The sequence below is a fragment of the Hoplias malabaricus genome, chromosome 6 (assembly GCF_029633855.1).
Source record: "Hoplias malabaricus isolate fHopMal1 chromosome 6, fHopMal1.hap1, whole genome shotgun sequence".
NCBI lineage: Eukaryota > Metazoa > Chordata > Actinopteri > Characiformes > Erythrinidae > Hoplias > Hoplias malabaricus.
The window spans coordinates 24,738,035-24,765,916 of NC_089805.1; the positions used below are offsets into that span (position 1 = coordinate 24,738,035).

At 37.2% G+C, this 27,882-nt stretch overlaps 1 protein-coding gene across 2 annotated transcripts; it reads left to right on the forward strand.

The window, feature by feature from the left end:
- On the forward strand, positions 1–27,692 carry LOC136699304 (heat shock factor protein 1-like). 2 transcript variants are annotated; one of them, XM_066673909.1, is made up of 14 exons: positions 1–456; positions 4,562–4,670; positions 4,909–5,045; positions 8,856–8,980; positions 11,415–11,490; positions 12,086–12,147; positions 12,292–12,379; positions 14,519–14,652; positions 15,429–15,662; positions 19,637–19,714; positions 21,240–21,345; positions 21,563–21,613; positions 22,899–22,962; positions 24,862–27,690. In XM_066673909.1, exons 1-14 carry the CDS (start codon positions 331–333, stop codon positions 25,056–25,058), a joined length of 1,587 nt encoding a protein of 528 aa, XP_066530006.1. In that variant the 5' UTR covers positions 1–330; the 3' UTR covers positions 25,059–27,690. The 2 variants fall into 2 exon arrangements, with proteins under 2 accessions (XP_066530006.1, XP_066530008.1); XM_066673911.1 differs by lacking the exon at positions 19,637–19,714 and having other exon boundaries at positions 24,862–27,692.
- Positions 27,693–27,882: the final 190 nt, after the last annotated feature.

Genomic DNA, 27,882 nt, shown 5'->3' on the forward strand with positions numbered 1-27,882 from the left:
TTTCGCTTTGGAGTGACGTCACATGTCAAAGTCGCTGGAGCGCGTTTGCGGCGGTGGAGGTTTCTACGCAGTTTGTAAGGTGTGTATAGTTCGTGGTGGAAATTTCCACGGATTACGACTGAACACAGCGCTTTAGGAGAGAAACACAGGAAATATCTCTCCGTGGACGAGAACGGGAGAGTCGGAGGAATCCGAGAGTCTGTGAGAAAAGTTAAAAAGGAGATAAACCTGGTTCTCTCGCGGAGATGTGGAGCTAAAGCGTTCAGCTGAGATCCACTCCACTTCAGCCGAATCAGAGGGAAAACAAGGACACTATTTGTAGTTTCGGACATGGAGTTCCACACGGTGGGCTCCGGGGGTCTGTTGGTGAGCAGCAGTAACGTGCCTGCCTTTCTCACGAAGTTATGGACCCTGGTGGATGATCCGGAGACCGACCCGCTCATCTGCTGGAGCCCGGTAAGCCCACCACTATCTCCACTAAAGTTATAGCTTAGCGCGTTAGCCGTGTTAGCTCGCTACTGGAGAGCTAATGACAGCTTTTACTGTGACTGAAGTAGTAATTAGCTGTCCATAATAACTCTTGGTTTAAAAATGGCAACATAACAAAGTTCTAGTTCGTTTTAAAAACACAGACCTTTCCTGTTTTACGGTTTAGTTTACTTTGCTCTCAGTTTGTGTTCGTTAGCAGTGCTAGCGTTGCTATTTAAAGGGGGTTGGACGAACTTCCGAAGAAGAATAAAGTGAGACGTAATATTTGTAATCTTAATCACCCTTGTGTAAGTTAGTTTGTAATAGAAGCTGAGTTACAAATGAAGTATGCCCGTAGTCCGAAGAGTGACTGAATTGTCCTGAAGCGTTGTTACTTTACGGTGAATTTACGCTAACTTCCAGCGATTAGAGACTTGACAAACCTGGGCCATTCAGTCCGTATTAGTAGGCTAAATTAAATCAAAACTAACTGTTATTTAATGATTAATTTTAACAAATTAGTTTAATGTAATTTGTAAACAATATGAAATTTGTAAAAAAAAAAAACAATGGTCACGAGCAATGTATATTTTTGAATGACAAATCTAAAAATAGATTGTTTTCGTGACGTCACAAGCAATCATCGAAAAAAAATTGGTAATTCCAGAATAAGTTTGTAAAATGCTGTAAATCCAGAATCTGTTATGTTTATTCTCTTGCAGCTTTTTATAATTGAAGAAGCCCAAAGAAAATATTTCGATTGTATTTGCTTAATGTTTTGTACTTGTGGACAATTTTAGCAAGCAAATCCCTCTGCAAAATCAGTAAATATAACCTGACACACCATTACACAAGAGGAAAACCACTCAATTTTGTGCAGAAACTTTAATTAGTTCTATGGGCCCAAGCTCATATCAGGTAAAGACAATTGAAACGTGTATTGGAGTCCATGTTTCAACTAGCTTTCATTTAAAAAAAAGGTGTTCTCAGTGAGTCTGTGTATAACTAAGTTTGATTGGTGTCTCCTAAGAGGAAATGCACTGGGTTGATTACACCTCAGGCAACATATTTTTAATGGCATTCGGTCAGTAGTTGGTTCAGAATGTCCAAAAAATATCTTGATAAGCCACTCAGAAGCAAGGCCATCAGAAAAAAATTATAGAGCCACAATCCTTTGGTGTTCAGGCACAGGAGCACAAGCGTTCCTGGCTAAGCTGGCAAGTTGTTTGCACAATTATAATAAGGGAAAAAAATTAATATATTGTAACTTAAATCAATTTTAGAAAATTTCAGCCATCTTGCCTGCATAAGAATGAACCATGTGCCCTAGCAGATTTCTTACCCACCTCTAGAAAATGCATAGTGCATTTTTTGTGTTTCTGAGTCCGGAGTATTAATGAAAGAGGCTCTGTTCTCCTTATTACAGTCGTAGAGACATGATTTTGAAGCTGTCATTTATGCTTAAGTTTATGTGTTTACTGTGTTCTTCTCAACCATTGAACATGAGGAAAGGATTCTCCCTATTAGTCTATGTAGTATTACAATGATTTTGAAGCTATAATTCTACGGGAAAAACACTACTACTAGTGTTACTTTAAAATTATGCTCTTGATCTTTGCTATTACAATAATACAGTTTTTATATTACGCCCCTCAAACCACCCCACTGTTCATTATAATATCAGGGCATGTCTTCTCTTTCATGGTTATTATAAGTTGGTGAATTCCTGGTTTAAAGCCCCTGGGATTCCATTTTGAAATTTTGTGGGTTTTTTTTTTTTTTTTTTTTTTTTGTAAAATTCAAAACTTGGGTGTTATGTGAAACATTCAGCAAAGTTTAAATAAAAAATGCAAAATATGATAAATCTCTCCTCAATAATGACCAGTACTTCTCTCCTCTCGATGTAGAATGGGTGGTCTTAAAAGTGGGTAATTCTTGACAGTTATCCTGACCAATCACAAGGCTGCCATAGCCACGCCTCTTCTCTGAGTCATTAGTAAATGAGCTAGCTATCCAGCTGTTCACCAAGCTATGGGGAGGGAGTGGATGAGATAAACAGAGTAAACAAAACAATACAGCACGAGCCTGAATGGATTAAGTCGGAGTTACAACGGAGATAGCAGCTGTACTGGGCCGGCAGTACAACAGAGTAGCAGCTGGGGAAAGCACCAATTTGCAGAGAGTCTAAGGTATCTAGTTCATACAGTTGTGTTAACATATACAGTGGTACCTCTACCTACGAACTTGATCCGTTCCGTGACCCAGTTCATAAGTGGAAAAGTTTGTTTCTCGAGTCAATTTTCCCCATTTAAAATAATCGAAAAGCAATTAATGCGTTCCAGCCCCACCCAGAATGTCACCCTTTTTGCACTGATATGTTTACCTAACTCTCAAATTAGTAAAAAATACATGTAGTATTACTCAAAATAAAAAAGAAATACAATGGTAACAGTAATAAAAAAACCAAAAAGTTTTAAGTGGTTACATATCGCTACCTTGAAGACGTGACGACTGGCTGGAGGAGTAACACAGGCCCTGGCTGTATGACGGGAGGTGGGGGTGGGTGGAATAACGGATAGTAGGAGGGTCAATGTGGGGAGACGAAGCGTAGATACGTCTTAACTTAGCACAAATTTCGATGTCTGCTATTTACGCTAATGCTAAATTGCTAAAACTACAATTTGCTATTAAAAGCTCACTCAAGTCTGGGCGCGCTGGGAGACTCTCCTATTGGGGTCAGTGGCCATTTCCAGCCGCCGGCTCAGCAGAGGCTCGGGTTCGTTTCTAGAGTCATGGTTCGTTGGTGGAGGCAAAAAATATTCAAATGCCCGGTTTGTATCTTGGAAAGTTCGTTAGTAGAGGTTCCACTGTATATAATAATATAAATAATCACATGAAACTACACCATAGACACACAAAAGACATCTGTAGGTTCATACATGAATGGCTCTATAATGCCAATTTTATCCGCCTGTGCCATTTTATTGTGTATCTTGTGTAAGATGACAACTGCAGTCTCAAGGCTGTGTGTTGCCATGGTAACATAAACAGCATTCTGTTCTCTGGTGATAGAGAACTGTCAGTCACACACAGTCATTAGTACTGAATCATGCCCACACCGTTCCTCAGAAAGCTCTGAGGAGCATATTTTTAAGGAGCATTAATTTTAAAATGTGTTCCCAGGGGCTTTAAAGCATTAGCAAATGTTAGGTGTTATGTGTTTTTCGTTTATTTCGCAAACTAAATATGTTTATTTATGTTTATTTAGCAAACTAAATACCAATGGATATTGGAGTTGTGTGTATTCAGATGTCTATGCAGTGTGCTAATGTGAATCATTAGTAGTCTGTTTAGCTTTGTGATAGTTTGTGTTTGAAAGTTTACAACTGACTCACCGCTCATGGCGGATTACACCACTGACTGTACTGATGTGTTCTCCCCTAAATTTCATAGCATTCAAGTGTTCTGTGTTGAATGGAAAAAAGCTTGGTTTACTCAAGAGGGATTTTTTTAGATCCACTGCACATTCTGGGTAGAACCTATTACCTCAAACTGGTTGATCTTTGATTTTGTATCTGTCAGTAACATGTTCTTGTTTTGGCAAGTCAATTTTAGGGTTTGAATGATCAGTTTGCATGTAATTATTGTAGTAATATAATTCAGGAGCTTTAACTCTTGTTTGTCTAGTAAATGTTCTTAAAATAGGGCGGCACGGTGGCGCAGCAGGTAATGTCGCAGTCACACAGCTCCAGGGGCCTGGAGGTTGTGGGTTCGATTCCCGCTCCGGGTGACTGTCTGTGAGGAGTTGGTGTGTTCTCCCCGTGTCCCCGTGGGTTTCCTCCGGGTGCTCCGGTTTCCTCCCACAGTCCAAAAACACACGTTGCAGGTGGATTGGCGACTCGAAAGTGTCCGTAGGTGTGAGTATGTGAGTGAATGTGTGTGTGTCTGGCGTCCCCTCCAGGGTGTATTCCTGCCTTGCGCCCAATGATTCCAGGTAGGCTCTGGACCCCCCGCGACCCTAAATTGGATAAGCGGTTACTGATAATGGATGGATGGATGTTCTTAAAATAACTAAAACTCTCTTGTGTTGTAGCATGGCAACAGCTTCCATGTGTTTGACCAAGGCAGATTCTCCAAAGAGGTGCTCCCGAAGTACTTCAAGCACAATAACATGGCCAGCTTTGTTCGGCAACTCAATATGTGTAAGAATTTTTGAAACTTTTATTGCAGTGCTAATGTCACAAAGTATATGTTTAATGTAGGAAATAGTAAATATTTACTATGCATCAACCTTTTAAAGTTTATAAAGAGTACCCCATTACAGTACAATAGTACTCACATTACAGATCTTTCATGTTATTTTATGTGAATAATTACTTTAAGAAAAAATTGTTCATGAACATTGGACTACATTGATGCACTCTCTGTGTTTTCTGACAGATGGTTTTCGCAAAGTTGTCCACATTGAGCAAGGTGGGTTAGTGAAGCCAGAGAAAGATGACACAGAATTCCAACATCCTTACTTTGTCAGAGGACAGGAGCACTTGCTGGAGAACATTAAGCGGAAGGTGACCGCTGTAAGTGGTGTATTATTACTTCTTTATCTTGTCTTTTACACAAAAACGGCAATCTGAGAAGCAAAACCTCTTAATTGTAAAGTAAAAGGCAGTATATGCCTTTGATAAAAGTATCTTCTGATAAGATTTAAAGAGACAATCAGCTATGAAGCCATTGCATGTAAATAGTTAGCTATGGGATTTGCTATAAATCTCATCAAAAAGTATTTCGAGTTATTAATTTTAATAGAATTTTATATATATATATATATATTCTTTTTTTTTTTTTTTTTTGGAAGGGCCAATGTTGCAATGCAAGCATCCAGTTATAAGCAAGCATGGAATTATCTGGATTTTTAAGCTTTAAAATTAAAGGTTCTTTAATGAGAGGTGAGCCCAAATTCTGTTCATCTTCTGAGAGTAAGAATGCTGGTATCAGAAGACCTATTTTTCTCATCATTATCGTAAATTCTAATGTAACCTATTTGCTAGTTTTCTTTAGATTGAATAATAAAATATTTTGTTGTTTGTATTGGTGATAATAAACAAGCTTGTAAATCTGCATATACTCAGCAATATTAAGGATGTTTTCTGGAGATCTGGCATGGTCTTGACTGTTAACAACTTGCGGCATTTAGTAATACTGTATCAGTAAATCATTACCAACACTAACAACAAATGCTTAATTATTCAAACGGTATGCCCAGCCCTTAGTTTAAACAAAGTAAAAAGTTAAATTTTTGTGACTATATAAACTTGACTATTGAACGAGGTGAAGAAACTCAGTGTTCAATTATTGTCAATTATTTAAAAAATGTAGAGCTGAGGGATGGAGATAGCTGGCTATGTTTTTTTTTTTGTTAAGCTGATTAAATAAGCTTATGCAAATTTAGTATGAAAGACTAAAATAACTCACCTAGTCATCATCTTGCAAGTAACTAAATTCTAAATGGTCAGTTATGCTTTTTTACTCTGGATGAAATTTTAACAACTATGAAACTGGAATATATTGATTAAAAATGTATAGTATGAAACGAAATAAAATGATTACAAGTTATATAAGTAATAATTATGAATTGTAAATATTATTTTAAAGAACACTCTTAATAACAAGTCTTTTTTTGTGTGTGTGTAAACCCCAGTATTCAAACCCTGTTCAGTCCATTCATTCTAACCATACAAAAATGCATAAAAAAAACTGCCATTAGCACTGTTGAACATCCAGTTTGTCATGTTAACATTTACAAAAGAATAAGTTTAGTTATTTTAACTGACTAAATTACATTTAAACAGCTGTTTTAATGTCAAATGCAAGCACCTTTATATTTTATTAACCATAATAAAGTTTTGCTAGGATCCAGTCTTTAATATAGAAATACTTGCATTTCTTTATAAACATCTTGTACATCTGTACAGAATGGTCAGAAGGCAGTGTCAAGTTACACACTGGATTCTATTACTCTTCCTGGGAAGCCCACATGGTTGACCTAGTCTAATTTTTGAGCTGTGAATTTAAAAGAGTTGAATTTACGGATCAGAATTTGTAAATCTGATATATTAATAAATTACAATTTTATCAAATGCCATATAAATTATAAACAAATATAAAAAAATCCAGATTCAAGTATGTATGGCAGGTATTTAGCTCCATATTAGTTCATTTTCAATAGTTCATTTTCAATAACTTAACCTCTTAAAGGTTTTGTCTTTTTTTTTAAATGATCATTTTGGAAATACAAGGTGTTGGTTAAACATACAAAAACTATTGTCATGTATAATAACTATTGTGCAACTCTAAAGTCTTCCTTATTCATTCACATAAGGTCTAAATGGTTGCATATTCTATCATGTTATCAAGTGCTGGTCTGGTCAACTGTATTTGGCTGTGGCCCAGATTGAGCTAATCTCAAGGGCTCTGGGTGTTTGCCAGTCAGGGTTATGTGGATTAGGGGCAGAGAATCTGGTAATCTGACATTGCTTGACCCCACAAATGCAGGCCCTTTCCACTGGCAGCCTCAGTCTCATTGACCAGTTCAGTGTGTATTCAAGCCCAAGTTCTTAGTGTGTGAGTGTATGTATCAGTAGCCGATATATTATTTACTGGTATGTTTTATTTTAGTTATTGTTATCTGTCTGATGTTGTAATTTTAGCTGCTATTACAAATGATAACTTGGCGTCTTTGAAATTTGTTTTGTAAATTGTCTGCTATGTGGACGATTTTCACAGTTTGTGCAGAGAATAGTCTGTGGGATTAAATATCTCAGTGGTGAAAACAAATTTAAAATAAGAGTGCAGGAGCCCTTATATGAAACACAGGCGAATAGATGGATAGTCATTTAGTGTCTTAATTTATTATTGAAACACGATGATAAACATTTACAAACATTTGCTTAAAAATACTCACTCCCTCGCTCGCTCAGAGCGGCTTTATGCCAATCTCTCCCTCACTCTCCAAAACAAACCCAGTGCTGCACAAATTACAGCCCCTCTAGAAACAATTCATGCGGAACCAGCAGTAAATCTTTGATAGTAGTGTAAATGAACTACACACTATAGGGACAACACTACATAAATTAAACTTAGATATAACTTAGTAGTACAGCTAGTATAGCAGTATAGATTTATAGACTTACTGTCTTCTGAAAAACTCAATGCATCTTTGGACACATTACACAATATTTTTATTTATTTATTTATTTTTCCCTCTCTCCACTGCTCCATGATGACATAACCGAGCTGGTGGATATTAGACATATTGCGCTCCTCCACCTTCCCCTTAAGGATGCCCCACAGGTGGTCAATTGGATTTAGGTCTAGAGACATACTTGGCCAGTCCATCACCTTTACCTTCAGCTTCCTCAGCAAGACAGTTGTCGTCTTGGAGTTGTTTGGGATCGTTATCATGTTGGGAAAACTGCCTTGTGGCCTAGTTTCCCCTTGTGGCAGGATATCATGCTTTGCTTCAGAATGTCACAGTACATATTGGAATTCATGTTTGTCTCAATGAACCACAGCTCCTCAGTGCCGGCAGCACTAATGCAGCCCCAGACCATGATGCTACAACCACTGTACTTGTCTGTAGGCAAGACACAGTTATCTTAGTACTTCTCACATGGCACCACTACGCATGCTGGACACCATCTGAGGCAAACTAGTTTATATTTGTCTTGTCTAACCACAGGAGATGGGTTCAGCAATCCATGCTCTTGGACTGCTTGTTTAAGCACACTGGCCTTCTTGTGAAGAGACTTCCTTCTGGGACAACCACCATGTCAACCAAGTTGATACAGTGTGTGGTGTATGGTCTGAGCACTGATAGGCTGACCTCCCACTCCAACCTCTGCAGCAATGCTGGCAGCACTCATGCGTCTCTTTTTGTTGAAGCCAACATCTGGATATGAGGCAGAACATGTCAACATCTTTGCGAAACCTGTTCCGAAACCTGTCCTGGAAAACCACTGTATGACCGTGGCCACTATGCTGCAGCTCAGTTTCAAGGTGTAAGCAGTCTTATAGCCTAGGCCATCTTTGGGGAGAACAACAGTTCTATTCCTCACCTCCTCTGAGAGTTTGTTGCTATGAGGTTATGTTGAATATGCAGTGGCCAGTATGAGGGAGTTGTCCCCAAAGCACCAAATGTGACAGCTCTGCTCCCCATCCACACCTTGAACCTTATAATGAGTCCCATTACACCAGGGAGAGACAACGACACAGTTGGGCACAATTATATAGATATAATATATAATAATTAAAATTAAAGGGCATAGCTCTTACACAAACCTGCACACAGACACATCTCTCTCTGACAGTTTCGTGGTGTTTGTTCTCAGGTGTCAAATATTAAGCAAGAGGACCTTAAGCTGAGCCCAGATGATGTGACTAAGATGATTTCAGATGTGCAGCAGATGAAGGGAAAGCAAGAGTCTATGGATTCCAAAATCAGCAGCCTTAAACAGTAAGTGAAACACAGAGATTGTTGGTTTCTATGTCATATATGTTTCAGTATGTCATTGTATTCTTCTCAAAGCTGACCCTCTGCAGGGCTGTACAAGCAAAGAAATTATGTATTGAAAAAAATAAGTTGTACCAACTTTGAGGAAAAATTGATGAATTGCGTAAGAATTTCTCTGGTAGTGCTTTAGAACTGTAGGCGCCAGTTTTCTTTGGAACTGTTTGCATCTTGAATCAGCTCAACAAATAGTTTGAAAGAAGAGATGGCAGAAAAGCTATTTCTGTGTTCCAGTAGCAATAAAACATTGTTCAGCATTGACCAGTACAACATTTAATCTTTAAAGAATACCTAGCTTTAAATTTTTTTATTTACAGCACAAGACAAAGTGGGGTATTACACTCAAACTACTCACATTACTCCTAGACACAAGGCTATCCAGTGTGATTCTGTTTACATTTTATGGTGTGGTATCATATTAATTTTATTTTCCCCTTTGATACCCGATCCAGCATGTAATGTTGATATCAGCCCAATAGCAATGCTCTTTAAAACAGGAAAAAACTTTGTGTTTGCTACATACTTGCCCTTTTTGTTGAGGTGTTTTAAAGAGTGTATTTTTTATTATTTTTCTCTCTCATTGAGCACAGCAAAGTGGCCTCCGTGTAAAGGCTGTGCAAAGCTCATTTATTTTAAGCTTCTGATAAGAAGCAGAGTCCATTGAGCCTCAGCATAGACTAAAATACACACAACATGTAGTGGGTCTGATAAGGGCTGGAGAGATTTCCGATACATTCTGATGTGAAGTCATTTAAAAGCTGTGTGATTACACTACATGTTCTTATGGCTCTGTAAGTCTGGATGTTCAGCTATCAAACTTGACAAACTATTGGTGTTTCCTGCATGTGTGCATTTCTGCAGTGTGTTTTTCATGTAGGCAGAGGCAGTCAGCAGGGAATTGTACTTTTGTTTTTGAGGTTGGCATGGTTGCTGTTATTTTTTGTTGTTTTCCTAGAAAAGTTGTATCAATTAGAAAAAATCAGGCATTGTACTCATTAGGAGTTTAAAACTTAAAAGTGGCTGTTGGATTAGCTCTCTTGTGTAGTGAATGTAGGCTAAGCACCTCTGCCTTTGGGCGTCTACTGAGGGGTGACAGTACAGTAATGATTTTCCTTTTTAGCTCGCCTTAGTCACCATCCAAAAACGGGCAAGCTCTCATGCAAGTGAGATGTAGATCATCAACTTCAAGTTGGATTGTAGGAGTACTTGTTAAAGCACACATCATTAAGATGTCCCTTCTTCTGACACACAGCTGTAGTGCACTGTCATAGTTGTTTTTGGATTGGAACACATGCTTGCAGGACAGGCTGGTTACTGTACCACATTGCTGAGATGATTAGATGCAGATGGGATTTTGCAGATGAGCTCATTCATATCTGTCTGTCAGCAGAGCATGGCGACTTTTACCCTCCCCATTGTCTTATACTTATGAGAATTTGTGTAAAGCATGGTGTTGGGTTTTGTAGATGTTTAAGAGAATGGCATTTCTTCCGATTAGTTTCTCCTTTCATGACTCCTAATAAAACATACAAATATGGTAGTGAAGTTTGTTTCATGCTAAGCTTAACTAATGCTTTCATGTTAAAAAAACAAAACATGAACAGCAGATAAAAATGAAGTATAAACGAGTACCAAGTATTGCCTGTCCCAATTCACTTCATTGATCCATTAATCAAAACTAGTTTAATGTCATGATTATAACAGCTCCAGTCTACATTCATATTACAACTACTGCACATTAAATTTAAACATACCCTTGATGGAAGCCACCTCTTCCAAGAAGCCCTATCAAACCCAAACCTGATGGCATACATTTGTGATCAATGTTGACAGGGTGTTCTTCCAAACATTGTTTTTTGACCTAAAAATTCTAGAGACATTGAAATTACAATGTAGCCAATGCTGAGCCTGGAAGCTGTATCTTGAGCCTTGTTCTCTGGGGCTATCCCGAGTTGGAGTGCAGTAAATATCAATGTCCATGCCTCAGAATAGTTTGTTATCCACCTGAGACTTATGCACTGCTGATTTAAACTGGCGTCAAGGGTCATGTGCAAATATTTAAAGTTGCTATAACAGTGTCAACAGAACAGTGTTGAAGTGGTTCTAAAAACATGAATAAACCAGAGATGCTTGGATATTGTATTAGTTATTAACTTGGCAAAATAATGTCCTAAAAATGTCTTATCTTTTACATTTCCATAAAAATGTGGACTGCTTTTTAACAGTGTGTAACAGAGTGCTTATTCATGGTTTTGTGTCTGTACAGACCCCAGTGCTAAGTCATTGTTGCTTTTATTGTAGTCTCAGTCATGCTTTTTCTATTACAACTAAACTTTGTCTTTTTTTTAATTCTCTCTCATGTTCTGTTTTTCTTTTTTAGTGAGAATGAAGCTCTGTGGAGAGAGGTTGCTACATTGAGACAGAAACATGCCCAGCAACAGAAAGTGGTCAATAAGGTAATATTTAATCTGATGACTTCTATCTGTGTATATCAGTGCTAAATTCTTTGGCGAAGACATGACCTTTTTCTGTTAGACCTAAATAGGCTGTAAATCTGGTCTGATGTCAATAATGATTACAGACGTTCCATCCCCTTATTTTTGATTTTGGATCCATTTTTTGGTATGTTGGAGAACAACCAATCAAGTTTTCCTAAGTGTTCTACAATGTGCACAGGCAAATTAATATTTTCATTATTTTTGTCTACTGTTTTTCCACGCCCAAAGCTCCAGTAAGATAGATGTGATATAAATCTGTTATTATTAATTGCTTAAAGGAAAAATACCAAATAATGACAACAAGATGATTTCAACATAGGTTGTCAGCACAAAGGTTTCAACATAGAAGTCATCTAACACAACCAGTAAAACAGAATTTGTGCAATACTTTTGACTTTTACACCTGTCAAGACTCATAAGTTGAGTCTTTTTTTTAAAACATTGTTTATTTATTAAACATTATTCTAGCAATAATATTAATCTTTTACTTTGTTTATGTGAGAATAGTACAGTGTCATAAATGTCCTAATATTGCTTTTTTCTGTCTCTATAGCTTATCCAGTTCCTTGTTACACTGGCACGGTCCAACAGAGTCCTCGGTGTGAAAAGAAAAATGCAAGTCTTTCAGATATTTTACACACATTATCTACATTCATACCATAAAGAGACCTGTAAAACTGGACTGGACTTTTTTTTTCTTCTTTGTTTTTTTTTTTGTTCATTCATTTAATAATTCTCTTTCTCTCACTCTCTCTCTAGGCCCTTAATGTTGAACGATAGTAGCACTGCACACTCCATGCCTAAATTCAGCAGACAGTATTCTCTGGAACATTCACCCACTCTGTCTGTAAGTACTCTGCTTTGTTGCCACAAAACTAGAGGACACAAAAACACCAGGTCAAAAATCTAAATCTGTTTTAATATGTGTGGAAATATTTCTCTTGAGTACTGATTATCATCTCATTCTTAAAATATGTTTTTCTATTATTGAATATCTTTGGCCTCTCAATTTTTAGTTTTCCTCATGCACCAAGTTTACTGACCTTATCAGCTCTTGCACTCAAGAAAAGTTTCTGTGCCCGAGTTGTTTAATGACCTCAGAGGTTCTGAGAATAAGAAATGAATTAGAGAGCGATATACAGTGGTATGAAAAAGTTTGGGCACCCCTGATTATTTTGATTTTCCTTAATAAATCATTGGTTGTTCACATCAGCAATTTCAGTTAAATATATCACATAGCAGACGAACACAGTGATATTTGAGAAGTTAAATGAAGTTTATAGGATTTACGGAAAGTGTGCAACAATTATTTAAACAAAATTAGGCAGGTGCATAAATTTGGGCACCCTTGTCGTTTTATTGATTTGAATACCATTAGCACGTTTTTGGAACATTTTTTTTGTAAACCCTTGACTTACATATACAGGTGAATCCAATTATGAGAAAGGGTTAAGGTGGCCAGTTGCAGGTATTTCTCCTCTTTGCACCTTCTCTGAAGAGTGGCAACATGGGAGACTCAAAACAACTCTTAAATGACCTGAAAACAAAGATTGTTCAACATCATGGTTTAGGGGAAGGATACAAAAAGCTTTCTCAGAGATTTCAGCTATCGGTTCCCACTGTGAGGAACAAAGTGAGGAAACGGAAGACCACGGGTACAGTTCTAGGTAAGGCCCAAAGTGGCAGGCCAAGAAAAGTCTCAGATAAGCAGAGGCAAAGGATGGTGAGAACAGTCATAATCAACCCACAGACCAGCTCCAAAGACTTACAACATCATCTTGCTGCAGATGGTGTCACTGTGCATCAACATGGACTAATGAAACTAAAATTGAGTTATTTGGCCATAAGAGCGGTATGCATGGCGGAAAAAGAACACAGCATTCCAAGACAAACACTTGCTACCCACAGTAAAATGTGGTGGCGATTCCCATCATGGTGTGGGGCTTTGTGGCCAGTGCAGGTACTGGGATTCCATTCAATATCAGCAGATTCTTGAGTATAGTGTTCAAGAATCAGTGACAAAGTTGAAGTTGTGCCGGAGCTGCATACTTCAAGACAATGACCCTAAACACTGCTCAAAATCTACTAAGGCATTCATGCAGAGAAACAAGTACAACGTTCTGGAATGGCCATCTCAATCCCCAGACCTGAATATCAATGAAAAACTGTGGTTTGATTTAAAGCGGACTGTCCATGATCGGAAACTATCAAACCTGACTGAACTGGAAATGTTTTGTAAAGAAAAATGATCCAAAATGCCTTCAGCCAGAATCCAAACTCTGTTTGGAAGCAATAGGACACATTTAGAGGCTGTTATTTTGGCGAAAGGAAGATCTGCTAAATATTGATGTTATTTTTCTGTTGGGGTGCAAAAATTTATGCACCTGCCTAATTTTATTAAGTTAACTATTAACTTTTGCACACTTTCTGTAAATCCAATATAATTCATTTCACTTCTTAAATATCACTGTGTTCATCTGCTATATGATATTTAACTTAAATTGATCTGAACAATCAGTGATTTATAAAGGAAAATCCTGAAAATTATCAGGGGTCCCCAAATTTTTTCATACCACTGTAATTATCAGTGGCCCAGTAATTCCTTTTCATATTTTTACTTGAAAGGGGGATATTTCTACACATCAAATGTTAAAGCATTTTTTGGTATTAATTTTTCCTGGTATTTCAGCTTCTTCAACTTTTGACATTGATGTTACAGCATATTCTACTTGAGTTATATTGCTTGTTTTGAATTCATTTACAGATGGATAACCTACTGACTTTCTTTAGAATAGTCTTTCCAGAAACGTTTACTAATTACTTGTATAATTATAAATTGTACCCTCTGTAGTTCCAAAAACACAGCAATGGCTTTCCATAATTAGGCAATAATAATAGTTTTATTTAGATGATGGCTTTAACATTATTTTTAGTGTATTTTAAAAGATTGTAAATTACTTTTTTTTTCTCTCTTCTTTTCTTCCAGCCTTCTGGCACAGCTTTTTCTGGAACTGGCATATTTTCTTCCAATGCTCCAGTTATAACTGGCCCTATCATCTCTGACATCACAGATATGGCCCAGTCTAGCCCCAGTGACAAGGAAGAGTGGATTGAGGACAGGCAAGTACTTGCACCAAAATGATAAACACTTTCTCACTGCTCCTTCACAAGGTGTTAGACTTGATAAAACACAGCTTAGTCTCACCACAGGTGTTTGTTTGTTGCTGTGATGATGCTTTCTCCATCTTGTGTCAAACCTACACTGAACACATGTTTAAGAAGCACCCTCTAATGACCATTTCAGTCAGTTAACTTGTGTTTCTCATTTGATGTACAACAAGCAAAATTTATACCAACACCTTTCATATTAATTTGTGTTAGGAAGCTTATTTTGTATACTAAAGAAGTTATGTGATACATTCTGTGAGTGTTACACTAGAGTAGCAGCATCTGAGACCATAACAACTGCTTTGTTTTCAGCTATACCTTCCCCTCACCTAGGCCTCCACCTTCCCATCGAGCAGTTGAGCACAACAGAACTCATAGTATTCACAAAAAATCATGCTTAATGCAGCCAACCACTCATGAATACAGACATGGAACATTAAGTAGCCATCGAATTACTTAATCATTGAGGATAAGAAACAAAGACATTTTGGAGGCCTTCCGCACCTCTTTGGGTGCTTTCACACCCACATTGTTTGGTCTGGAACTTTGGCCCCAAGTGTTGGTCTCTGTCCGGATCAAACTGAATAAAGTTTGCTTCAGTTGCAATGTGAAAACATTTTCATTTTTACATCAGTTGTGATTTGGGACACAGCGTTGTAGAAAACTTAATGTGAAATATTGTCTCCAGAATAGAATTTTAGAAATCTGTATATTTGCACTCTTAACAGAACGAGCCCATTGGTGCACATTAAAGAAGAGCCTTCAAGTCCCACCCACTGTCCCGAAATAGAAGAAGTGTGTCCTGTGGAGGTGGAAGTTGGGGCAGAGTCCAGTGTTCCTGCTGATACACCATTCTCGCCAACCACTTTCATCAACTCTATCCTGCAGGAGAGCGAACCAGCACCTGCCCCTACTCCGTCCCCCACAGAACAAAAATGTTTGAGTGTGGCTTGCTTGGACAAGTGAGTATGAATGTCCATGTCTCATTCACTCTTACAGAATGATCTAAAACCTATTTTACTGTTAGTCTGTATAACCCAGCTTTTTGCAAGTTTGTGCCTCATGTCTTGCCTGTGTCTGTATTTCATAATCTTCAAACCTCTTTACTTCAGTCACTAACCATTCAGGCCTGTTATTGCTGGTAAAGCCTAGTTTATTTTATTTTTTTTAAGTTACATAAATTTACATTAAATTTTTGGCAATTTTTTTAAAATACATTTTTATTAGCTTTTTTTCCTGAAAATATTGGTGTGCAAACCAAAACGAAAAATGTATGACTATAATTATGCTAATTGAATATTCACCATCAGTTTCCTGAAACTATTTTGTCACTGTCCAATAAAACCCATCATCATCTTTTCTGTGTATCCATTTCAGGGTCGCGGTAATAAAAAACATGCATATCCAAAATTGCAATTTTACAGAGGGGAAAAATTTAGCTTTCATTGGAGGACAATGTAAAAAGATATTATTCCAAGTAATTTTGGAGTATTTATATTGGTACATTCATTTAACACAATGTAAAGGACAGAAGAAAGTTGGCAGTTTTCGCTGGCTCACTGACGCTCCTAATGTTGAAACACGTGTGTGTGAAGAGGAACGTTATTTCACCTTCTACTGTTAGTTCAGCCATGTTTACACAGTATGTTGTTAGTCATTTCACATAGCGCTTTTCCACCAACGAGGGAACGGTTCTAGTGCATGAACAAAATTTGGAACCATTCGGTGCATTTCCACTGACATAAACAGGTTTGCAAACAAGCAAGATTAGTTCCCAGCTGGACAAAAGCTCAAAAGCACCGTGAACCGTGGCTTCATCCATGGGTGTGTCGAGGTTCAATAAGTTCAGAGCCTCACACACAGCCTTATCGGAGCTGGAGCTGGACAGGGTCATTTACAAAGATTCATATAAACAAATAATAGGAAATAAAATGGGAATTTGCTCGTTTTGTGTGTGTTTCTGGGGCTGTGGTTGGCTCTGTTAGTTATTTTACTTCGCCATTCATTGTAATTCTTAAAATCCACAAAATGTCCATGGTGTTCTCATGGTGTTCATCTAGTGTTTTTTAATAAAATGAACAAGAATAGTGGTTGATAGTGGTGTTATAAGTTATGAACAAAACTTTGTTCTCCTTTTTTCCTTTCTGCATTTATTAGTCCTGCCCTCCATATTTTCTGTACAACACAATCACAGAATAAAAACCACATGTAAACAATGATAATGATATGAAGCACCAAAGCTTCTCCAGACCTTTCAATAACTAGGGAATGTATTTTGGGCTTGCCTGTTTTTGAAATACCAGAAACACCTCTGTGACAATGGCTATATGGCTAATGGTGGTCCGGCAAAACTAGGCCAGCCTAGTTTTCTTTTCTTTTTTTTTTTTCTAGTTTTAGTATTGGCTTGAATAATGACTCCACCCAATAGTAAATTGCACATTTTGGAATTTGTTAAATTTTCAAGTTTTATGAACACTTTTGAAGTACTCCTAGAGAGTTCATCAGATTTCCCTGATATTCAATAGGAAACAAAGGAATAAAGTAATAAATTAATAGGGATATTGTCATACATGCAGTGAATAAATTATGAATAAATACTTCAAACAGGAAGTGGATACCTCTTGTTGATGCTTGGTGTTTAATTTTGACTAATGTGACGAAAGTTTGGTGAAAGTTCACATTTTTTGGTCGTTTGCCTTGAACATAGCCAGTGGACTCAGTAGTAACCCCTTAACATTTTAAATGAGTGTATCAGTGTGACCCTGTGATTGACTGGTGCCCCCTCCAGAGTCTGTTCCTGCTTTGTGCCCAACGATTCCTGGTAGGCTCCAGACCCACCGTGACCCTAAACTGGATAAGCTTTACAGAAAATGAATGAATTAATCAATGTATCACTAGTCTTGAAATGCTCTTGAATTTTGGTAGTAAAATTGGTTTTACTATGAAAGACATTTTACCCATTGAGTAATATTACCTTTGCCTGACAAGAAGTGTTGCTATCAAAATTCCAGCCATGCCAAAATTTGCAAGAACTGTGTGAGAATATTATAGTTGCATGGGATGGTATTGTCGCAGGACACCATTCGGAACTGCTGCAACTCCATGCCATGTCTGGCATCTTGCTTTGGTGCTGAATTCCTTGTAAATCTTAGCACAGCTGGCTGATACATTCAAATTTGGCAAACATTTAAATTGTTTTGGTCAATTCATTTATTTTTTTTTTCCTCACAAACATTTTAGGCAATGGGTTTAGAATTTTTGAATATATCACAGGGAACATTGTTCTCTTATTTTATGTATATATTTTATGTAAGTATATCACATACTAATTCTACAATAGGCAGTATTAAAGTTAGACTCCAAAACATTGCAAAGATTGTCATGGTCAGCATGCAATAAATTATGAAAATTTGTTTTCTTTAAAAAAATATTTTCGGCCACGCTAAAGTGGAAATGGATGTAATTTTGAGATGCTTGGTTTGATCATCCTCAAATTGTGCATGGTTACTAATGACTTGATCCTAATTGCATAAATGTGGCAATTATGAGCCAAATGTATAGTGCCACCTATATAAAGACATGCACGTATAATAATGACCAGCTCGTACTTTGAGTAGTGTCGCTCTTTCCCCCAGGTTCCCCTATGCACAGGTCCTTCTTCTCCCAGTGACAGGGGACCCCCTCTTTTAAATTATGCAAATGATTGATATATATAAAAAAACAAGTCTATAAATCACCTTACCTGTGTTTAGATGTAATGTGAATAAGCTATACTGCCCCTTTAAGCTTGAACGGAGCCCTGAAAACTATCAATGTGTGACGTTGTTTTTGAACTTTTAAAGGAATCATTCATCCACAATTCTAAGATTGCTTATAATAATTGTTTTATGTGTTCAGATGGCATGATCAAATTTGAACAGTGCTCATAACAGTCTTTAATTCATTTTAAGTAATCTAAACAAATTTGGTTGCCATGTTTCTTTAAATATGATTCTTACATTCTGCAGGTTTAATGCAATCTGTAGTAATGCTGGTTTATATTTCTATGTCTGTTAATTTATGAACTTATCTGTGCGAATGTCACAGTGTTGACATAGGTGTCAGACAACATGTGTAATGTGAACATGTGCACAAGGGGGCAGCATACAACTGGGATGTATAAACAAACAACAAGTAGAACGTCTCATGGTCCTTTGTACCAAATGCATCTGAATACTTTAAAGAATAAGGAAAGATTCACTCTTAATATCTTGAGGATTTGAGACAACCCATCTTCAAACTGCTTAATTTAGTTTTCATACTATTTAGGATTGAGACTTGTTTGGGTATAGTGACTATGGCCAATTCGTCGTTTTTTCAGCCACAGCTTCACAGATCTGTATGACACACAATTGATATATTGGAGGTGTGCACGGCAGTGCATCTACAAGCTTTTGCGTTGTATGTTTTCCCTCAGCTCACTTCACTGCTTGACGATAGAATGTTGTGCATTTTTTTTACAGAAGTATAATCAGCACAAGTTTTGTGGCATTGCACATACGATCTCATGACAAATAAACCCCTTTCTTAAACAAAAGGGTTATGTGAACTGTATATAATATGCATTTTTCTGAGCTTACAATGCAGATTAAGCTAATTCATGAATTTTGTTTTCTTTAGCTGAAGCCTTCGGCCTTTTCCAGAAAGAATCACTACTGGACGAGCATATTTTCAAATTTTCTGTTTATTCTACTGTTTAAATTGTACCTACAAACTTATAAATAATGCAGAGAGATGGATGCTGCTGGGTGTAAAATCTCCATTTTGCACCTAGCTTATATGCTTGCTTTTCCACTGAAACCTTCGCTCAAGCTTTTCTCTGTGGGAGTGAACAGTAATTGTGTAGTGCCTGCCCTCCCACTTTTTCCAGTGCCATATTGTGCTTCTGTCTTTTCAGTTCCTCCCAGACGTCTGAGGTCTCAGGCCTTTTCCCCAGCCTCTCCTCCTCATCTCCTCACCTCAGACTACATACAGGGTTAGCATTTCAGTTGGCCGCTTCATGCCCAGAACATGCAGTGTTGTGCTTCAAAAGCTAAAAAGGCCTGTTCACACTAACCATGGAGAATTGCGGCCATCAACCTCAGTGTTTTTGAACCCTCAGCCACTTTCCAGTGTTCACATGGGAATTCATTATGTAGGCCAGCAGTTTACCAATGGGTTTTTATATACAGTAATGTGCAAAAGGAAGACACATCCTTCAGTTATTTAGTTTCTGGTGAAAATGGTTCATTTTAAATATATTTTTGTCACTAGCAATTTCTGATATTAAAATAAAATAATCATTAAAAGAAGCAGAGCAACGGTCCAAGATTTGAGCACCAGAATGCCTTCAGAAGGCAACATATCCCTGTTCAATTCAGCTTGGCTTTATTGGCATGACTGTTTCAGTAACAGTTAGTAACTAACTAACTGTTACTGTTAGTCTGAAAGAATGTTTAGCTGTCAAGTTACTGATAAAGGTAATTTGTAATTTACTTTGCAAAACAATCTGCTGATGTTCTCAGAACAATGGCATGTCCACCCCACAGCCCAGACCTCAGGAGAATTGAAAGTGTTTGTAATCGCTTGAATCATAAGAAGCAGAAAACACAACCAGATTGTATGGAATATTGGAAGTTTGAAAAAATATCTCTGTTGAAAAACTGAAAGGAAGTGCATTGAAAGAAGTAGAGCTTGTAATAATGGCAAAGACTGGACCGGGATGAGGTTGAGGATTCTGTGTAATTTATTAAATACCTGTTTTTCTGCAGTTTTATCTGACCCTGTAAAACATAGTAATTAATATTTATTAGCCATTTACTAGAAATTAATTAATTGAAAATGTGTCTTTTTTCCACATCATAATGCAGTCCTATCCAGAGCTAAATCTCCTGTTCCTGTCTTTAAGGCACAGTTGTTATACTGAAATTATCACATCACTCATATGAACACTGAATATAACTCATTTCAATAACAGTGTTCTTGTGCCGACAGTGATCTTCCTCATAGACATGTTTGCTTCAGATTCAGCTGCTCTGTCTGGCATACTGTTGTTGTTATGGGCTAGTGCATATAGTGACTGAACGTTCCTAAGCTCTGGGACAAGCCTCATCTCTCCCTTTGTGATAAGTATCTATGATGGCATGATGATCAGTGATGGATTATTTTCTACTTCTAGATGTTACCATTTGGGCACTTTGGAGTGTGGCATGTCATATAAGCAGAGATGCATGTGCTTTTCCAAGGGGGTAGACATTTATGTAGTGGGGTCACCCTTCAAAACATGGTCCAAAAAAGAAGAAAATTCAGGAAACTGGCCTTTACTGATGTTCACCAGCGTGTGGCACAGCTCTGTAGCTTTGTGGTTATCACTGAAAATAAAACGTTTGTTGAAATTTGTTTGTTTTTTTCCCCATAAAGATTGAGTCAGTACTTACAGATTACTGAAAGAAAAGAGGTCAGAGAAATGGATGCTAATAAATTGAGTTTTTAAGATTTTTTTTTTCTCTCTTCTGCCACAGATCGGAGTTTAGCGATCACCTGGATTGTATTGATAATGGCCTGGAAAACCTCCAGTCGATCCTCAATGCCCAGTCCATCAATTTTGAATCTTCACCACTCTTCGATGTGAGTGTTCTTTTTTGATCATCAATAAATGAGTGATTTTCTTAGGCTGAAAATTAGAAGCCTTTAGCAATCTTTTTTGACATGCATTGTATTTTCAGTAGTTTAATTCTATCAGTCATTATACAAAAGTAGAAAGACAGTATGAGCTGTAGCTCCACAAATCTTTTGGTACCAAGTAATAAAAAGCTGATGTTAACTTGCATTCCAATTTTTATAGATCTTCAGTGCAAACCCTGGCTCTGACTTCGACTTGGACAGCTTAACAAGTGTGAGTCTGACTTCATTAATGGTGTCTACAGCTGTTGAATGTTTTACACTTTCCTTGTTGGTATTAGGCTCCAACACTCGAATCAGTGCGTTTCTGTTCCTGAAATGAATTTAATAAGTGTTGTTTTTTTTTTGCTGATGAATTAGTATCAGCTATACTTATTGCTGTTAGGGTATTTGGTAGTTTGTAATTTTCATATTGAGACAATTGTCCTTCACATTTAATATCAAAATAAACAAGTGTTATTATAATGATTCTAGTCTAAGTTAAAATTCTAAGAACTATATTAAAATTCCTCCAACCGGTTAAAATCATGCTTTGTAATATAAAGAAGGATTTACATAAAGCATGACACTTCAGTATAAAGGACATATTTTGCCAAGAGTACAGGCAGGTATAGGTGAAAATGGCTATACCTCATATGTAATGTTTCATTTTATGACCTTTATGAGATTTGTGCTTTGAGTTCGGGCCCACAGCTGGTCAGTCGATTACATAGTTTTATATGAGCTTTTTTTTTAAAGAATTTTTCATTCCTCCTTTTCCTATTCACTAAAGCCCCTTGCACCTGTCATTTAGATTTTTGATGTCTTTGTCTTGTTAAACCTGTGGCCCCAGGGTGTGTTTATACTTGTTAGATTTGGTTTGATTAAAGAACCCTGGTGTGATTTCTCTGTTAGTGCAGTTCTTTACAGTAAGTGTGAATGCTTACACTGGTGCGCACCAAAATAATGGCAGGTGGGTTTTTTTTCTAAATTTTGTCTAAATTTGATACCAGATTCTATGCATTAGGCCAAATGCTGAGATAAACACACCACCTTGTTTGGGTAGACTCCTTTTTCTCCAAGAATGTCTCAGATGGCCATGTTTGCCGCATAGGAGCAGGGTGGATTTTTTACAGGCTACCTTAATTTCTGGTTATTTTGTTTTCTTAGTTTGGATTTGCTGTGTGCGAAAATTTTACATTTCACTGTAAACAATGCAGCATTGAAAGTACAAAGCGTCTGTTAGTGCACCCAACAGGAGTGTCTAGTTGCCCGAGAGAAATTGCACTGTCTATGTTTTGTACAGTCATTGGTTTTGACCAAGGGAAATAATCTAAAAGATTAAAACACACCCTTAAATGCATGGTATTGAAGGAAATCCTTTTTTCAATCAAATACCTTTAATGTTTTGAATGTTAGTATTTGAACTTTGTCATTCATTCTAGCTTTGTTAGTGAAGTCAACTTTTTTGTTCTGTTGAATGTATTATGCTAATGGAGTTTAAACTCCTCTAATTACAGATTCAGGAATTACTTTCAGAGCCTGCCAGGGAGACGGAGACCAGTCCAGACTCCACTAAATCAGGTATTGTGAATTAAAGACTAAATAGGCTGTTCACCCCCCACGTTTACTTTGATTTAATATGGGATTTGTGGACTTTCATTGATTCTTTCATAGATGTCTCCATTAGGTCCCAGTACATTTCGTAGCTACGTTTTTCAGACCAGTATGAACAGGGACAAGGGCAGGTCCAAAATGTGTGCGTGATTTGCTATTAGAGCTGCGCGATAAGGCCAAAAAACTTTTCACTATAATGTTTTCTATATTGATCAATCTCGATATTTATCGCAATATTAATATTTTGTCACAGTGTGACAAAAAAATATAAAAAATATAGACTGAATACACCAAATGTTCATTTCTATATATATATGCGTGTGTATATATATATATATATATATATATATATATATATATATATATATACACGCATATTGTATGCACATTACTCAAATACACAAGGAAATATTTCACTGGAACAATAAAATTTCCTTACCACATAAAAGTACTGATATCTTTGTCTTGTGTTATGAAAACATTCTTGGGGCATTACCACCTCAAGTGTTTAAAGAAGCAGAGTAAAAATATAGCTTAACAAGAGTTTAAAATGATAAATAAATAAATGAATGAACACTCCTAAGTTCTGAACAATAATCATATTGCACTTAACCCATTAGAAGGCTTAGAACAGTGCTTGTAACAGTGGGAAAGCTAGAATGTTTTAAGTTTCGCACGTTCATTCATTCACTGCCTTTAACCGCTTATCAAGTTCAGGGACGCGGTGGGTCCGGAGCATACCCAGGCGGAAAAATTCCAGAAGCAGCCTGATCTATGGCATTGGAGCCAATTAAAAATTTGCGAGCAGAGAAAATAATTTCATGTGAGGAAAACCTTGTCAGGCAACTAACAGTGCTCTCGCAAACCGGAAAATACACTTTGAGTGCAGAAAAGCCCACCAGATTCTCCCTGTGCCCAAGGGAAAGATTCTGTGCTTGTGTTCTGACAGGGGGTTGCCATACCAAACAAAATACACCCCAAAACATATAGCGAACAGGAGACTATAACATATTTAATATAAATGTTTATATATTTAATACATACACACAAGCACATGAATTAAACCTATTATAGTCTTGTTTACCTTCTCGCATTCATGCGGTCGCCTGTGCATTGACCGTAATAGCATGAGTATACTCACCAGATAGCGTGCAGCTGGCTGTGCTAACCAGGAATAGAAATTAAGGTTTATCAAACTCTATAACCCAAAGCTTATCATCGGTATCGAGCGAAAATTAATCACGAAACATATCAATATCGTTTTACCGCCCAGCACTATTTGCTATGGCCTGCTGAAATCTGTCACATATGGGGTCTCTGGTTTTATCAGTATGCCCAGTCTGATCTTGGTGTACTTAATACTTTCAACTTTTTGAATTTTACTGTAGAATTTCCATGTTATTCACATCAGATCTGACATGTACAGGTAGATCATTCAGATGTGGAGTTAACCTGAGCCCCAGAGATTATAGATTGTTCTATTCCAAGTTTATAGAAATTTTCTCTTGAATGTTTAAGTTGGGCTTTAAATTCCTGTAGGAATACATAAACTGTTGTCCCTTGGTTTAATTCTGTCTGCTGAAACTTCTTGTGGACCTTAGAGGTTCAGACAAGAGATGTTATTTGGGGTTCTGAAGTATTCCATATGGCCCCTGGTTTAGGAAGGATAATGAAGTCTTGTGTTCTGAACTATTAATTCCAGATTCTCCACTACACATATGAAGGCAGCTTTTTCTTGGGGATAAAAATCAAGGCGACATTCCTGAGTTCAAATATAAATATAAGCTAGTGACTTTTGAAAATTTGTTGCTACCTTTGCTGAATGTTTTCTGAGCTGTTGTTAAGAACTGTTTCTGATTGTTTCAGGAAAGCAGCTGGTTCAGTACACCTCTCAACCAGTGATCGTACCTGATTCACTCACCACAGACACTGCTGGGGAGGACCTGCCCATTCTACTGGAATTGGAAGGGGACTCTTATTTTGACCAGGACCCTGCAGAGGATCCTACTATTTCACTCCTGACCGACTACCAAACTGCAGTACCCCAAGACCCCAAACTATAATGGAGAGGAATGTTTTATAAAGGGATATATGTGTTTAACGTTTTTCTTGTTTTTTAATTTTTCTTACTTTCTGTTAATCTTAGCCATGTTAAAATAACACTTTTTCTGTTAGTTGTTCTTAAATCATAGCTCCACAATTCCTCCGAGCAACAAAGAAGACTTGCATTGTTTGTAGACATGGTGCAGCTGCAATGAGCATGTTAAATTTCTTATATCTGCAGTTGAATTTGTAATAAGGCAGCGGGTTGGATTCCTTATCAGGAATGGCCAAAACAGCTCTTCGGCTGTAATTAGCTCTGATTAACTTAGAGTATGACATGTTACATGGCCTAATCAAGAAGTGGAAGTAATGGCGTTTGTTACAGCTTCTACTGTAAAAGTGAAAAGAGGGACGGAGGTGAATTTAGAGTGCTCAGGTCATGTTTTTGGAATGCACCCACTTTCAAAAATAATAATAATAATAATAATAGGGCATTACATCAGGGGAGTGGATGAGATGATAAGCAAAAAACACCCAAAACATCTTTGGGTGGCTAACAATCCTGACATAAAAAAGAACAGAAAATTACAGCGGCTGACCCCGTCTACCTGCCTTGACCACAAATCAGGAGAATAAGAAATGCGGACTATAATAAAAAGTAGCACCCATGGCTACAACCATTGTTATTTTACTTGTTGTATTCATGATAATCCTGCATCTGTTTACCATACAACTGCTACACATGAACCAACAAAGGCAACCACATTCATATTCTAATCATATACAGATAGTATATGAACAAAGACCTTGGCACACTTAGCTGCAAACATACAAAAAGGAGTTTGAAAATCTTCCCATATTGACAGCAGTAGCTATTCCTGAGTGGGGCTTTAACTCCTGTAACATAACATATATTCATGAGTGTCAAGTTTTTATCTTTATCTTTTATCAGGCACAGTGTGTCGGGTGTGTTTGTTTGTGTGTGTGTGTGTGGGGGGGGGGGTGTTAATGCTTTGTGTTGTGCTTTCATCTGCTGTTTTCAAAGCAAGACAACTTTACAAGAGCCTGTAATGACTTTGTTCCCTTTTCCTCTACATAGGTTTAGCATAAAGACTGTTCCAATAAGCTATTCTTAACTCTGATGTAAAAAGAGTTGACTCGCTGAACATGGCTTTTTACATGTGCGCTCATTTCACTGAGAACCGTTTAGTTTGGGTGTGCACACTTCATCACTTTAGCGTTTTAGTTTTACAACTGTACCAAAATGTATTTTATCCCACATATGAGGCTTGAATCTGCACTTGCTTCTCCATCCAAGTGCAAGATTTTTAAATTGCCAGAGAAATTACAAGATATTTTCATTTCTATGGAGTACTGTTGCTGTTGCATCATCTCATGGATGTTGAGGTTGTAAAAGAATATATGAACCATAGATGTATACAAACAAGTACAGAACCACTGAAAAACCATCCAGCTCTCTTCTGTTCAAACACGGATCTAGCATACAATGAATACATGTGCTGTTGTAAAATGAAAGTGATTTGGCGTAATACTCCGTCTCTGTAGGAATGCTGTTTTCAGATCAGCATTGATTTGCACCACAAGAAAGTTGTTATCCAGACAAAGCAGGAAAACTGGTCCTAGATCAGGGCATCTGTTTAAAGATGCTTTGTGACTACAGACCCAGCTCCACAAGTTTGCCTTAGCCCTAAAAATCATATTTATTTTTGATGCACATTGCTGTGCTGGATGACCGAGTGAATATTGTGGGGTTTTTTTTTTACCTCTTGATTGTTAGTTTTTGTTTTAAAGCATATCTTGTTAGCAGTATGACAGAGAAATGTGAGGATGATGCGAGTCAGGGTGTTTAAAAATATAAAAAACCAAGTCTGTCTGTCACCATAGGAAAATGTACTGTATATAAAGCCTAAATAGAGAGTCTAAGTAAGAGACTAAGAGAATGTAATAGGCCAAGGCTGAAATATGCATTTGGTGCTTCTGAAACAATGAATATGTGATGCTTTAGCACAGCAGAATTGGGCCAGTTTTGCAGAGACTGATCTTTCTCAGTGCAGGGTGGTAGTCATAAATGGATTTAGGAACAGTTTTTCTGCAAAACAATTCAGCATGAATGAAAGAAATCTCATCCTAGATCTGCTGTTTGAAATGCACATCCAAGAGTACATCCAGTTTCTCAGTGGGTAGTGACACATTCAGTGTGTGTTAGACTAAACTAAATAAGTTGCTAAACCATTCTTTGACTGAATGTGTAGCATGGTCCTCAACAGTAGTTTTGAAAGAGTTAAAGGATATACATTTTTGATAGCCGTGCATGACATTTTTTGTATGGAAAAAAAAGCAAATTTGATATTGAAATGTATTCTGCTCGAGTTGAAGGAATTCAAGATAAAAAACTTTTTTTTTTGTAATTATTTGTACCCATGCTGCCCCCATGTGGCTCTATACGCAACAGGAGCAATATATAGTGTGACAAGAGCATCTATTACAGTACATATATTGTTGATAATTTCTAATATTACAATCACCTGTCATTAGACATCTGTAATGGAGACACTGCTAAATTATTTTGTTACGCATGTGAACAATACTTTGTGTATTGGTATGTTTTAAATAAAAATGTTTTTGAAAAATATGTCTATTTTACACCTATGTCACATAAAATCTAATTTTCTGTTCCTGGATGCAAAGTAATACATGGAACGTGTACCTCACTCAAGGGTAGCCTAAAATTCTCAGTGAGTTGGTGCCACTTATTTATGTTTAGGAACTGCCCCACAAGTGTGTGGTGCTATTCAGTATTTCACAACACTATTGTGACACTAG

Bases quoted from the DNA above. Each gene is read 5' to 3' on its own strand.
- LOC136699304 (XM_066673909.1), top strand. From the start codon at position 331: ATGGAGTTCCACACGGTGGGCTCCGGGGGTCTGTTGGTGAGCAGCAGT. The intron at 4,671-4,908 runs GTAAGAATTTTT...GTTTTCTGACAG, and splicing joins TGTTCGGCAACTCAATATGT to ATGGTTTTCGCAAAGTTGTC. The intron at 21,346-21,562 runs GTGAGTGTTCTT...CAATTTTTATAG, and splicing joins AATCTTCACCACTCTTCGAT to ATCTTCAGTGCAAACCCTGG.